A 16,188-nucleotide genomic window follows, 5' to 3' on the forward strand; every position below is an offset into this window, starting at 1 on the left:
CAACCTAGAGCACTTGAGTTGTAGCAATATTAAGGCAATTACAGTTATAATAAATGCTCTAAAATATACTCTATATTTCCAAAATGTTTGAGAAGCACAGTCAGAACACAAGGAGAGTCAGGCAATTTTATTTATTTATTTATTTAGTTATTTGAAGGGAAAAAGGAGAAACAGAAGGCCTTCTCAGATGTTCTCTCTCTATTAGGTAGAATGAGCTAATGACACTAGACTGGGAGAAGTGTCCCAGATCAAATTTACAATAGGTCTGGGCAACTACAAAGGCACTAAGTATAACAACAAGTCACGAACAGGAAGGGAGGGCGAGGACCAATACTAAATCTATTAGCCTACACTCTTTAGACAGTAAACACTACAGAAAGCCACAAAATGAAAGTTTTTAAACAGATAAAGGAGCAAAGAGACTCTACAGAATGCTTTTAACTGCAAACAAATCAGTTACCCGTGCAGATTAGTTAATAGCAATAAAATGCACTAACAACTATGCAGCAGGCAATAAAAAGTGCTATATATAAATTGCTAGAAACAGTAATCAGTATAAATAATCCAAAAAAACAGGATACTTATATATCTCAGATCAGAGTTGTAGTCAACGCTCCTCTTCCACTCTGCTCAGTGCTGAGCCCAGTGAGAATCACCCAATCTAGTTTAGCGGCAAACGATCTGGATAACCTTCTCTAGGCATCATGGGATAGGGTATAGCCTCAAGCCAGTGGAAGCTCTCTAGCTTTAGTAAAAAGACCGAGTCGGAACTGATGCAATCTGTATCCCTGATGAATCACCTCAGAACCCATTTGTCTGAGATAATTTGCTGCCAAAAGGAGAAATGGACAGACAGTTTGGAAAACATTTACAGGCTTGTTAGGTTGACTAGGTGGGAGGGGGCATTTTGCAGATAGTCGCTCAGACTTGTTGGATTGTCCTTGTTTCTGAGGTACTCTTCCTTTCTTTTTTTGACCCCCCTTTGTTCTTAGAAGCTTGCAATGTCTGCTTATTTTGTGTTTTATAAAAAGGGTGCAGATGCAAGTGTTAGACCTTTAACAAACTTGGAGAAGGAAGGCTGAAAATTCTAATTAACACCTTAAATCAGTTTTCCTCCCTCATCCCACTATATCAGGACCTCAGCAGCATATGGTCCAAAAACAATGTCTTTGTCTACAGGAGAATTCAAAATTTCAGCTTTAAGATACTCGAGTAGATTTTGTGAACATTATAGTTCCAGTAGCAGCTGCTTTGGAAGTAACATCAGCTGAGTCACAAAGAGCATTTCAAAAGGTGTTTAATCACTTGAGCCACAGAAGCAATAAGAGCACTAACAGAAGTTTTTTTTTTTTCCTCAGAAGAGGGAGAGGTGGCTATAATCTAACTCATATTCTCAAATGATGCAAGAATAAACTTTAACATGTAGCTTGACAATTAATTTTAAAAGTGTGGCATAATAGTAAATGTTCCTTTATAGGTATTATCCAAAAAACACACTGTCTGCAAATGTAGTTAATCCTTCCTTGGTCCTCCGTAGTCTTCTTGATGATCCATTCTTATTCCACTGTTCAAATTCCCCAACACTTATTTTATTGTCCGACTTGGCAGCTATGAATACCTTGTACTGTGTGTTAATCTTGCATCACAAACAGCAGACACCCTGGACTGTTTCTGCATTCAGCATGTTTTTATTTAATGAATATGTATTCTAGTAAATAGTCACATCTGTTAAAGCCATTTACATATTGCTATTTACTGAAGTCATTCAGGATTTAGCTCTTAAGTTGTTCTCCCCTCCCTACACAATCCAGTTAAACAGTAAATAAAATCAAAGCTAATTCACAACTGCTGAATTCAACTGAACACAAAAAAATCACTCACATTAGAACTAGTGATGGCTGACAAAAGTCCCTTTTACAACAAAAGCTCAAACCTTGTCATGCTTAGTCATAAACAGCACAGTGCCTTCCACAAGTCATGTCAGAAAATAATCTTGTAGGATGGTTGTCCACTATATTTATGTATTTCTGCAAGTTATCTTTAATTTCTTTTGGAAAAATATCCATTCTGTTCAATACATTTGTAACTACATAAATCATTAATGCTTACATTTAAGTGCCAAAAGGAAGGAATTACCAGTTTGCTCCACACAGAGAGGTCCAGAAGACATATGTGGGGTACTAGGGGGGTTTACAACAATTTCTGCTTGGTGTCCTGCTACTTCATGCTGCCCTTTCCATTGCTGGTATTGTGATAAACTCTCACCTTCATGTAGTAAATGATGGAATCTGCAAAGAATTGCACATTTCAAATAGTTAAGCCGCAGCATTCTCAGTACACATTGGTAGAGTTTTAAACGCTATTAAAATCAATGTACAGATATAAATGAGATAACCTGAATAAATCTATGTTTTGTAAAAATAATGATAAAACACTGAACTGCCAAAGCTACAAGGTTATGACTGCCACATTAAATAAGAGAGTCTTAACTCTAGTGGCTATACAAACTTTTAGAAGAATGACCAATATACTGTTGCTATGACCTTGTGCCATGGACACAAGTAGAAAAATATGTACATATAATTTCTAAGATCCCGTAAACACAAGCAAAGTGCGATACAGACTCCACAATCACCAAACTAGACAAGAACAAGTTGACTGTAAGCTGCTAGTCTGGTGCCAGAATCCATGGTGTCATAAACACCCAAAGGACTCTTAAGCCATACAAATATGACTGCAACCTGGTGGTGGCACATGTGGGAGTGAATGTCCAGAGATGCACTACTCAGAGGGTCACACAGATGTGATGGAACTTACCATGCATGTATTTGAAGCAGGAAAGACACTGGATCTTGAGTAGCATTGTATAGGTTCATAGGTTGGTACTAGGCTATCAGCCCTAGGGCCTATACAAGCCTAGCCATAACAATTCCCTGGCTATTTCCTCCCATACTATTTACTTCCCTGGACCCCTGTCTAGCAGGGCGACTGACGTGACCCCCAGGTTGAATTTCCTTTCCCCCATCCAATCGTCAAGGTTACTTTTGAAGAGGGCCAAAGAGGCACTCTGCTTGACATGTATGGGCAGTCTATTCCAGAGTTTGGGGAGTCTCCTATCCCTCCAGCATGTTTTGTTTATTGTGATGACAAGGTTTAGAGCATGTGGCTCTGAGGGATTGGGATTTCTTTAAGTGTAGCATGCCCAACAGCTCTGGGTTTGCCATGGCCTTGTATGTTAAGCAGAGATCTCCTCTGAGTAGACGATAAGCGACAGAGTATAGCTGGAGTTTTTTAAGGCAGTCAGCATAGGGCATCTGCTTTAGGCCTGTGATGCTTTTAGTGAGGTACCTAAACAGATTCCAAAACAAGATAACTGGTTTTAACAACTGGATAAGTAGTTGGTGTTATTCCTTGTTAAATCTGAGCACAAATCAGTCATCTTCTTTGTCAAGCCTAGTTGCAGTTTCCCATCATAAAATATAAATCCAACCACATCCCTCAACTGGAAAGGCTCAAAGGATTTTTAACCAAGAAAATTAGAGGACTTAAATCTTTCAATTATCCCAATAGTTTAGCACAACTTTACTTATACTCAACAGCCTACTAGCTCTAGCTGCTCCAAAGAGACCAGTGTTTTGCTTTTTTTTAGGTTCATAGATGTGTACTAGGGCTAATGGCTCTGGAGCCTTTACAAGCCTAGCCCTTAGGATTACCCTGGCATTGTGGCACCCGATCTTAGTTTCCAGTGTTCATAGGTACGTAACTAGGCTATCGGCCCAAGGGCCTAAGTAAGCCTAGCCAACAATGTTCCCTGGCTTACGCCAACCAAGAAAGTTATTTTCCTGTGCCTCTGTCGAGCAGAGCCACAGAAGTGGTCCACGGGGTGTATTTCCTATTTCCCATCCACTCAAGATTTTTCCTGAAGAGTGCTAATGAGAAACTTTGCTTGACATTGATGGGTAGCTTGTTCCAGAGTATGGAATGTCTCTGGGACAGGAATCTATCCCTCCAGCATGTCCTGTTTATTGTGGTGACAAGGTTTAGGTCCCTAGAGTGTGTTGCTCGGAGGGATTGGGATTTCTTTAGGTGTAGCATGTCCAACAGCCCTGGGTTTGATGTACCTTTATATGTTAGGCAGAAATCACCTCGAAGCAGGCGATATGCTAAGGAGTAAAGCTGGAGTTTTTTGAGACTGTCAGTGTAGGGCATCTGTTTGAGGCCAGTAATCCTCTTTGTGAGGTACTTCTGTGGCCTTTCCAGCTGCTGCAGATGTCTTGTGAGGTACATTCCAAAAGGGGCATTGTACTCTATAATAGGTCTAATGAGTGTCGAGTAGAGGGGAACAATGACCTCTCTTTTCCTGGATGAGAACCATTTTGTGATGAGTCTTTGTCGAGTAGAGCCACTGGAGTGATCCCCGGGGTGAATTTTCTATTTCCCATCCACTCATCAAGATTTATCTTGAACAGGGCCAGTGAGGTGCTCTGTTTGACATGTATGGGAAGTCTATCCATAGCATGGGCAGTCTGTGGGTCATGAACCTGTCCCTCCAGCATGTTCTGTTGATTGTAGTAATGAGGTTGAGGTCTCTGGAGCGTGTGGTGTGGCGGGATTGGGATTTCTTTAGATGTAGCATTTCTAACAGAGCTGGGTCAGACATAGCTTTGTAAGTCAAGCAGAGATTGCCTCTAAGTAGGCGATATGAGATAGAGAATAGTTGGAGTTTTTTGAGTCTGTCCATATAGGACAAGTGTTTAAGGCCAAGGATCCTCTTTGTGAGGTACTTTTGCAGCCTCTCCAGTTGTTGCAGGTGTCTAGTGAGGTACATGCCAAACGAGGCATTGTACTCGATGACTGGCCTAATGAGGGAAGAGTAGAGGGAGACAATGACCTTTTTCTTCCTGGATGTAAAACCCTTAGTAATGAGATGTGCCACATAGAAGGACTTTCTGACCACAGTGGCAGTGTGGTGGTCAAAAGAGAGGTTGCTGTCAGCCTGTGTTCCCAGATCTCTTATAACACCTTCTTTGTTCAGTGGACTACCATTGATGTGCTAGCTCATGGGAACTGGGTTTTTCTCAAAGGGGATGATGATTTTTTGGCATTGGGATTAAGGACATGGTTCGGACACCAGTTGTTGGTCTCAGTAAGGCCTTTCTGTAGGATATCAACATCACTTGGGGAGTTAATAATGGCTCCCAACTTGCAACTGTCTGTGAACTTTCTCAGCCAGAGTCCTTTCCTGTTGGCCTGGACTTCTGAGAAGTAGATACCAAACAGAAGAGGACCCAGGACCGATGCCTGTGGGACTCCACTCATGACTGGTCGGCAGTCTGACTTGGAGTCAGCTATTTTCACACTGCGGATTCTATCTGTGAGCCAGTTTGCAACCCATCTAGTGATATAGGAGTTTATGCCTAGCTTCCTGAGTTTTTCCAAGATTCCTGAGTGTGGAATGGTATCAAAGGTCTTGGCCAGATCAAGGTAGGCTGTATGAACCACCTTGCCTTCATCCACAGCTCTGGTACTGACTCAAAGAAGTCGACCAAGTTGAGCAGGCATGATCTACCATTCACAAAAATCAAACTGTGTAAGATCCAGAGTTTGGAGATTTCCTATATCCTTGTTTATTAGGTCCATGATGATGAGTTCCACAGCTTTGCATATCAGACTTGTCAGGTTAACGGGGCAATTGTTCCCAGGGTCTGTAGTCTCTCCTCCTTTGTGGAGAGGGATGACTACAGCAGTGCATTATTCAATAGGGACAAAGCCTGAGGTGAGGCTGTGATTGAACAGGGCACACAGGTGAGGTGCCAGTTCACTCTGTAGTTCATGTAGAACACAGCCAGGGATATTGTCAGGTCCCATAGAAGCTGTATTCTTGGCCTTCGACAGTGCTGCTTTAACCTGTGCAGCAGTAATACTGGGTACCTGGCAATCTACTGGTAATGTGATTGTTCTTTTGAGGGGGGTAAAGTTGACACTGAATCTGCTGGCCAGTATTGGGGGGGGGGGGTGGATTTCCAAGGTGATTAGTTTGTGGTCGGATCGCCCATACTAGTAATGACCAGGTCAAGGATGTTGCTACATCTAGTGAGGGAAAGAATGAGCTGGTCCAGGGCATTGGAATTAATGAATTACAGGAAATGTTGGGCAAGTATATCGGTACACGAGTAGTTTTCTCAGTTAATGGAGGGGTAGTTAAAGTCGCCCTGTATGAGAGTGTTAGGTTGGACCCTAATATTCTCCAGGGTACTTAGGAACATGGAGTGAGTGTCTTGGAACATGGCTGGGGACCTATAACAGGCTACGACCTGAATCTCTGTCTTACCCAATGTTAGCATCACCTGAAATATCTCGAATCTCTGTCTTACCCAATGTTAGCATCACCTGAAATATCTCTGATGCATTATGTTGGGCTACCAGTCTGGAAGTCTGCACATCCTTTATGGATATGGAAGCACCACTGCCTTTGGACCTTCGATCCAAATTCTGCATGTACTGTGGTATCATTCTGGGTGATGGTAGGATGCTGCTCAGGACTAGGGTCATACCCACCTGGGCTACATAATCCGACAGCTCCTCCGTGTCTCTTTTCATGTAGTCCAGGGAGGTATGTCTCAGGTCATTCATACCCACACTTACAATGACAGAGTCATATTTGTTGAGGTACCCGAGTGTGTACGTTATATGGTGGATCCTGGCACCTGACAAGCAGCTGACTTACTTTCTCCTTATTCAACCTAGTGAGTGGGACATCAGTGGGCCTTCACTATCGAGCCACCTATGACTAGTGTTCTGGGCTTGTTGTTTTGCATTAGGGACTTTGGTTGAGTTGCACACTGTTTAGGAGAGTTATGTGTATCGTGATTAGTGTTGTGTTGTGGTGGTCAAGTACATTTCTGCCTTGGAGGTCTCTGCTGTTTGGGTAGATTTTTACTGAAAGCCTCCGTAAAGGTGGGTGTGTGGTCTGCATGTTTATGTGAAGGTAGTGCTGATGTGTGTTCTGGAGGGTATGTGTTGCATGTGGTGTGGTGCAAGTGTTGACCTTCTCCTCTTGACCAGCTATTCCGGTCTTGGCTGGAGAGTGCGTGACTTCCAATTTGGATATACAAGTGCATCAGGAATTCCCTGATGAATGGGAAGGCCAGGTCTCACTAACTGATAACATTTATTGTTAGTATTTATTATAGAATACATTCATCCTGAACCCTTTGTCTGAATATTATCTTGTCAGAAAGTGTTGCTCATGTAAAGGTTTTACTTGTTTTTGCTGTATACTATATGCTTAAATTTGTTGATGTGATCTTCCTCCAATGTTTATTGCTCTGCACCTAGTACTTTTAGTGATACTGTTTTTGTTTAATTGCTTATCCACTGCTACTATTTTCTGCTACTAGCTACTTAGCTCTTTTCACTCACTATCTCTCTCCTTCCTTTACCTTATAACAGAGTGAGCAGCTGTAAAACTCAAGCAAAGTCCCTTTCCAGACTCCTTCCCTCTGGGATCAAAGGAACCTCAGACCTGTGCCCATAACGGACACTATCAAGAGGCAGCAACCTATCCTGTGTATATAAGTATGTTATGTTTCCTAGCTAGAGCAGACTTACTCTATTTGTGTACCTCGGGTTAAGCAACCCTCCAGCACCTCCTGCAGCCTACTTATTCCCCCTTCCACATTAGATACCTCCATCTTAACTCTATCTTTATCTACCTTTACTATCCTTAATTGTTAGCATACTTTCTCTCCTTCCCCCCTCCCCCTCTCGTACCTAGTCCCCTGCTATACGGCCTGTTCCTGTAATCATACTTCTTCCACATAGGGGCACCTCCATCATAGTTCTCCTGTGTTCTCCTTTTCTTCCACCCTGCTTATCTTCTGGCTTCATTACACTTTCTTATCATAAGCTTTCTTCCTGACCTGCTTTTTTTTTCTTTTTTTTTAAAATAATCTCTTTTACCTTACCTGTTATCCTCTCACTTTATATCCTCTACATTCTTACCTGTACTCATTACAGAAATTACTTATCATTTTCTTTCTCTAACTCACTGTCTTACCTGTTTTTCTCCCTATCTCTGATTGTTTCCTGCTGAACTTCTCTCTCTTGTGTCTACCCGCTCCGTTAAGCCCTCAGGCTCACTCCGCTCCCCACCCTACCCCCAATTCCCACCCACCCCCAGGGGTCCTACCTTTATACTTGCTTAGACAATCCCCCTACTAATTAACCACTTATCTCTCTCCCTGCACACACCACCTATTTCACACCATACTCTTAATCCTACAACCACACCCTCTCTCCACACATTTATCTTACTGCCTCACCTTACTCTACTGTTCTCACCACACAGTCCTATACTTACTAAGCTCATCTCTATAGGAGCATGCCTTCAAACCTTAACTCAATCTATTCATTTCTTCTTCTTAACATCCTTCTCTACTACTATACTCTTACCTCCTATGAATATCCTATCCTTAGCCAACCTCCTGTTATAGCCAAACACACCACATCTACACTTCCTCTACCTGACCAAATACATATTAATATACTATCAAGCTGTCCCTACCTTCCCCCTCTCTACCACAAAATACACCACTATAGATTCCAAACCTCTAAACGATTTCATCTAACACCCTGCAAAAACCTAAAAGTATTTCAAGTCCCACAAACACTTTTATTGATATATGGTGACATCCACCCCAACCCTGGCCCCAATACTCTCATAAGCCATACCCCATCTAACCTAACGTCTAACTATTCTAGCTCACCTTTCTCCTCTGACTCCCTCTGTATTGCTCACCTAAATATTCGTAGCATCAACAATAAAATCACACAACTCCATGCCTTAATAGATTTCTATGCCTTTGATATTCTCTGTCTCACTGAAACTTGGCTTAAACCTAGTACCAAAGACAACGAATTTACTCCCCCAGGTTATAGCACCTTAAGGCAAGATCGTCTTAGAAAAAGGGCGGGAGTAGCCCTTTTATACAAATCCCAACTACAGGTAGCCTTAATTGACTCCTTGCCCCCTCCCAGCCAATGCTGAAATACTTTGTGCCAAACTCCAAGTTAATAAAACCAAGGCTATTTATATCATATGTTCTTACATCCCTCCAGGCAAGAACATTAACACACTAGAAAATATCCTAGGCTGGGTCTCCAGTAGCTTTCCCCAAGAAACCATAATCTTAGGAGACTTCAATATTGACTGGAACTCCTGCATATCTCCCAAACCCTCCATTCACATTAATCTCTTCAACTTTCAGCAAACCATTAACTCCCCTACTAGAATACACAAATCAACCCACAAACAAACCACTCTAGATTGGATACTAGTGAACAACAATCCCTCTCCTATAAAACAGGAATACTCCCTGACAATATCAGTGACCATCTCCTGACCTTTATCACTAAACAAAAATACTACAATCCCAAGCAAGCTACCTATCGTACCATACGCAACAAAACAGATTTTAACCTAGCATCCTTTCAAAAGCGAACTCAAAGAATATGACTGGTCAACTCTAAAACACCTCCCAATAGACGGAAGCAGTAACCCACTGCAACAATACCTTCCTTCAAATTCTTGACCATCATGCCCCACCCGCTTAATTAGACTAAGCTCCAAGGCTGCCCCATGGCTCTCCAAAACTACTAAGCAAAATATGCGAGCTAGAAATAAATTATGGACTAAATGGAGGTCCACAAAAAACCCTACCGACCACCAAAACTTCAAACACCTCAGAAACACAACAAAGAAACTTATCTATCTGGATAAAAAAAACTATCACTTTAAATATCAACAAAACCAAAACCCCAAACAATTTTGGTCAGGAATAAACAAACTACTCCATCCAGGGAACACCAAAACTCCTACCCCAGCTAGCCTAGCCCAAACCCAACCTGACATAATAGCCAACACCTTCAATGACTTCTTCTCTCAAACAGTCGCCTCCCTGGCAAACACCATGTCTCCCCCCCTATCCCTCCAAATAACCCCTACCCAAAACAGCACTCCCATGCTAAAGTTTAATACTGTCTCCACAACCTTTATACATAAACTACTATCTAAACTCAAACCCTGCACCCCTTCTGCCGACAAGCTACCAGCTGAATATCTTCAACTAGCTGCAACCGAACTAGCCTACCCGGTCTCCATCTTAATAAACAGAACTATAACTGAGTCCAAAATCCCTTCTTGTTGGAAAATCTCCCATATCATTCCACTCCATAAAGGAGGTAACTCTAATGAACTCTCCAATTTTCGCCTATTGCCCTTCTATCTCCTCTATCCAAAATAATGGAACGCTGCATACACCATCAACTCTTACATCATCTCTTGAATAACAACTTGCTTGTAGACTCACAACATGGTTTCAGGCCCTACCACAGTACCTCTACTGCCCTTCTCTCCTTCACTGACATAATCAACAAAATCGCAACAACAACCTGTTCTCCTCTGCACTATTCTTAGACCTCTCAAAGCATTCGATATGGTCAACCATCAACTTCTCCTCCACACTCTACAATCCCTGTCACTTGACTCACTAGCACTACAGTGGTTTGACTCCTATTTGACAAACAGAAAACAAGCAGTCCTTTGGGACAGCCATCTATCCTCTCAACTCCCAGTGACTATAGGCGTCCCACAAGGGTCCATCCTAGGTCCCCTACTTTTCTCTATATTCATAAATAACCTGCCTACTTCCCTCCCTACATCCACTTGTATACAGTATGCTGACGATTCTACTCTCATCTGCTCTGCTCCATCCCCAGTTGAACTCCACTCCTCTACCCAATTGGTTTTCACAGCTGCAGAAAAATGGTTTAAACATATCTGTCTCCTCCTAAATCCCAAAAAAACCAAACTTCTACTTTTCACCCCAACCCTAAAATCCACCCCTATCACTTTTTCCATTGTGTCCTGCAATGGCACTATCATTAAACCTGACGATTCCACAAAACTTCTAGGGGTTACCATAGACAATCAGCTAAACTTTGACCATCACATTGATTTAACTATCAAGACAGTAAATAAAAAGATAGGTGCCCTCTACAGACTCAAACCCTTTCTTACTGCCACATCCCGAGTATCCCTTGCTCAAACTCACCTCATCTCTACACTACTGTATGCCTCTCCTTCCTTTATCAACATTTCTAAAGCTAACCTTCAGAAACTTAATCTAGCCTACCATAGCATTGCCAGATTTGCAACTGGCTCTCCTTTCCATACTCACCACTGTCTTAACTTAAAGAAACTCAACTGGCTAGAACTTCCAAACCTAATACTCCTACAGCAACTAGTCATGACTTTTAAAATTCTACATTACCCTCCAACACACCCATACTGAACAACCTAATCACACCTTATAAAAATCTTAGTGCCGCTCAGCCAACAAGCTCCTAGTAACTACTCTCAAATCTCATAATAAAGCAGGTGACTCCTTATTTGCAAATACTGTCGGATCATGTTGGAATAAACTTCCCACTGAACTGACCTCCCTAAGCTCATGTTACCTTTTCAAATTCGAGATTAGAAATCATTTACAAAATCACTGGCTATGCCCATGCTCCAATCCTGACTGATAACTGCTATACTACCTGCTTTCATAGCTAACACTGTATATTATATATTATATAGTATCTTTCTCTTTGACAATGTTTGTTTCTTTCTTTTTTAGTATGACAGTGGAGCTTTCCTCCTTAACCCTTTGCAGAAAATAGACACTTATCTGGCCTGACTATATCAGCAATACTATATATTCATTTGTACTTCGCTTTTTTTTGCAGTCAATGTTTTCAATGTTTTCGTTGTTTTATTGTTTGAGTGTTTACTTGATTTAGTGTTTTAGTTTCTTTAAACTGTATAATTAGTATTATAGCGGAGCTTTTCTCCTCGGGCCTCTGCTGAAAATGGATATGTATCCAGCCAGACTAGCCCGGTTAACAAATGTAAAATAAATAAATAAAATAAAATAAATAAATAAATAAATCTCTCGCAAGTCTGAGTGTCAGGAGGTAAGAGGAGAGGGTTATCGGTGTACATGAGGCAGTTGCTATATTGCCTCACGATGCCCAAGTTCACCAGGTTAATAGGAGAAAGCACAGGGAACTGACTTTTAGACATGCCTGGGGGGTGGGCATTAATAATAAGTACTGGAGCTGTTTCCTTGTAGAACGTTTAGTGCTGGTAGCATTTTTGTGTACTACAATAATTGCTACAAGAAGTCTGGTATGGTAAAGTGCTAGACTAATAAGCTAGTAAAAGTTCAGGAGAGGAGAGAACTAGCAGATATAAGGGAAACATTGAAGAGCAGATTTTGGCACCTCTCAGCAGCTTACAAACAGTCCTGGATACAGCAAATCTGTATCTGGACTAGAATGTTATAGGATGGTGGGAAACGAGCACAAATGCGAGCTTTTAAACCAGAAAGTTGAAGGAGATGGAAAAAAGTGCTCAAACGGCCAATAAACTACAATTTCTGGGCCAGAAACCACTCCTCTTGTGGTAGACAGGCTACTTAGTGCTTACCACTTCCACTGATAAGCTAGAAGGTTTCCGTCCGACACAGAGAGGCTTGGGGGCTCAGAAGCTTACAAACAGTCCTGGATACAGCAAATTTGTATCTGGACTAGACTAGTTATAGGAAAGACAGGAAACAAGCTTAGAATTATTATTATTTTTTTTTGTTACAGAAAAGCAGTTAAAACAGCACTAAAACAATTCAAGTGCAGTGCAAGCTAGCACACGAGTGTGTAGCAATATTAAAGCAATTTATTCAAACTGTATTCTAAACTGAATTCATTATTGTTTAATTCAACTCTGAACAGTTAAAGTGACAAAAATATACTTATCAGCTGAGAAGCACACTCAGAACACAAAGTAAAGTGGAAAGGAGAAACAGAAGATAATTCAAGGACAAGGGCCTAAGTGGGTTGGTCTACTCAAATGTTCTCTCTGTATTAGGTAGAATGAGCTAATGACACCAGACTGGGATAGAGCTGAACAGATGGGACTGGTAGGAGTGTCTGAAATGATGATCTCACTGTACTTAGTTGAGTGACCAAATGAGATAGACACAGGAGGAGTGTTCAAACACAAATTTACAGGAGGGGTGGGCAATTCCAAAGCCACCAAGATTAATACCACAACAAGAACAGGGAGTGATGGTAGGAAACTAACTGCAGAGGGATCACAATATTCAATGAAACAAATAAACAGAAAAATAAACGCAGTACTATATTTTAACACTGCATGTTTGTACTTATTTCAGCTTGTAATACAGTTGATGTAACAGGTCAAATATTCAGCTATTCAGCAGAAATACATTTTTTACACAACTTGTGACACAGGCAAATTTACATTTATACAAAAGTAATCAAACTGTATTCAAGCTATGAAAGAAAGACCTGATCCTATCCGACCCTGTACTTCTTTGTAAAACCAGTGCCTCTATACAAACATCCATACTAGACTGCAGACACAAATTTACACCAGGGTTATCATGTATGTCTATTCAATTTGGGATGAAAGCACTATTAATTCCTTGTAAACAGCAGTAAGAACATTTAAGTGTTTCTACTTAAAGGTGCACATGCCTACTCATCTTATGGTTCCTGTGATCATGTGCCTAGTACTTCACATATGAAATGCCTTCCAAACAGAAGAACTTACCTAGTGAGATAAATAATTTAGAAATAATTTAAACCTCATTAAGTACATGGGTGAGATATGATTCTACATGGGTGAGATATGATTCTTCATTACAAAGTCATGCAAGTGTCAGTGGACAATTTCAGCTGAAAGCTTCCTCATCTTACCCAGTTGGTGACAGAAATCTCTGTCATTACAAAAGACTACTTAAATTTGGTACAAGGCTCAGGTGCCCTTAGATCTGTTAAGACATATCATGTCTGCTAAAGAATTCTTAAGCAAAATGTTCATATAATTCTTACACTTCAGAGAACTTCTCGGTGCAGTGACAATGTCAAAAACATCTTAAAAACTCTCGACTGCAGAAGGAATAGTTGAGGATTTCAGCTCATATATCACTAATAATATCTCATAATATAATTTTTGAGTAGCAGACATTTCCTTCATTGTCATCTGAAACGTTCTCTTAAAGTAACAGCTCTTTCTGAGCAAGATCCTCAAAAGAGGAGTCTGAGGCAATCATTTATTCTCTGTCAAAATCCAGAAGAGAGTAGATCCAGCCCAAGTAGACCAGATCTTCCTCTCTCAGTTCTGAAGGACTTTTTTTTTTTGCTCTAGGCAACTACCCCTCAATTAGATGGGATTGGAAAGGATCTGGCAGAAAGACAAGGTTGCCCTTATTTCTTCTAATTATTCCTTATGGACCACCAATAGTTAAATAGCAGAAGTATAATAGTCAACATCTGTGCAGCAAGTCTGCATAACTTGGAAGCCTATAACATTTGAGCAAGATGTCCTAAATGGGAGATGGGGAAGTGTCTGCATGGTGGTAGCAGACCCCCCACCACAAATTTGCAAGGAAAACTACTAACATCTTCTGTAAATTTGCCTGGCTGGTGGGGGAAAAAGAGGTGAAAGTCTTTCACTGAACTTCTTGAGGAAGGCAGTTGCCCTTTGTGGACACTTGGTGATTAGCACTTGGCAGTCGAATAGCAATTAAAACATTTTCACATGAGCACTGGCTTGCTTGCTATGCTATGCTATAATCATTTGGCTATCTGCCACCAAAGGAAATACAATAGAGAAAGCAGCCACATATCTAGAAACCCGTGGTGAGGGCAGCAAACCTGTGCCTCAATAGGACTAGAAACCTCAGGCTTTGATGTGGTTGGATGGGTCACAAATGCCTCATGCTCTACACCTGTAAACTCTCTTACTAAAACATTTGTTGGCTTTTCCTTTCTTTGCTGTTCTCAATGAGTTCTGAAGTGATCCTAAGCTACTGAATGGCACACTTGCTGGGGGAGGGCAGGTGACCACTGGCCCACAGCAGCTCACTTGAGATGTTCAGCAAAAACTCTAAGACTTCTAGCCCTTCTCACTAAGGTCTTTTTCATTAAATGTCTTACAACACTCAAATATGGTTACATTAAGCTGTTCTCAAATAAAATATGGCGTCACAGGCACATTTCTTGGTGCCTTTTTCCAGGAACGAAACTAACCTGAAAAACCCCAAATAAACAGATTTTTAGTTATACTTCATACACAAAAACAACTGTGTGTGGATAAAACAAGGATTTTTTTTTATGTATTATGCTGTAGCCAGCACCAAAGCCAAAAGCCTTCTTAGGTTAAAATACAGTAATAGGCACAATATAATCAAAAAGTCACTATCAATAAATTCCTGGCTAAGAGTAAAAACAGGAAAACAAGATATGATAACTCACCAAGTCAACAAGCAGAGAATACACTTTATTATGAGCACTCCTTTGGTTTGTAGTAAAAAGAGAAAACCAAAATTAGCCACATAATTATTACAGGATTTTATTCCCAAGATGGTACCTTTGTGACATCAACTAACCCTCACTGATCCATACTTCAAGTTTCAATACAGAACTTTTTCTACTTCTAATTACTCTGGAAGTATTGAACTTTTGTGACTAGTTTCGTAGGACTTTTTTTCTTAAATCTGACTTAGTACCTAAGCGCTGAACTGACTTTATTAATGGAGTTTATTCCAGCAGATGCCTCTGTTTTAGCTAATCTTAGATACCGGAGTTAGTTCAAAGTCCCAGCTCAGATAATACTTCATATAATTTGGAAAATTTTGAATGACAGCTTCAATTAAATAACTGATGCAGCATTGTTAAAAAGCCCTTTGGGAATTATCTTAAAGCTGGGAAGTACAGCAGCCTGGAATAGGTGCCGTGCCTAGGGACACCTGGAAGGCTTGCCTGCAGTTCACAGCCAGATTAGATTATCCAAACAGCTGAAAGCAAGCATGATAGTTGTCAGACCAGGCTTCAGCTCTGGTTAGTCTGCTGTCTGGTGACACCTAATCTTAATATTTTAAAGTTGGATTGCCTATTCCGAAGGGCTGCTGTGGCAGAGAACAGAACAAGGGATCGTTTCTTCTTCTCTTTTAATACTTTTATTTGTGGGTGCTATGAGAGAGTTTATGGATTTGGCACTGTTTCTGTAGCAATTCAGTACAGTATATATCAGCAATGCTGATATCTATTAGTGTGTTT

The 16,188-nt window shown here is 40.9% G+C and overlaps 1 protein-coding gene across 1 annotated transcript in view; it reads right to left on the reverse strand.

Annotated features, from left to right (window-relative positions):
- The window catches only part of SPICE1 (spindle and centriole associated protein 1), a 1,080,118-nt gene that overhangs the window by 727,592 nt on the left and 336,338 nt on the right, over positions 1-16,188 (reverse strand). The window contains exon 6 of the mRNA XM_044072827.1: positions 2,137-2,288. Within this exon, the coding sequence (XP_043928762.1) occupies positions 2,137-2,288 (152 nt within the window). The remainder of the gene's footprint in view (positions 1-2,136; positions 2,289-16,188) is intronic.

The sequence above is a fragment of the Protopterus annectens genome, chromosome 5.part1 (genome assembly GCF_019279795.1).
Source record: "Protopterus annectens isolate FY-2018-M chromosome 5.part1, PAN1.0, whole genome shotgun sequence".
NCBI classification, from domain to species: domain Eukaryota; kingdom Metazoa; phylum Chordata; order Ceratodontiformes; family Protopteridae; genus Protopterus; species Protopterus annectens.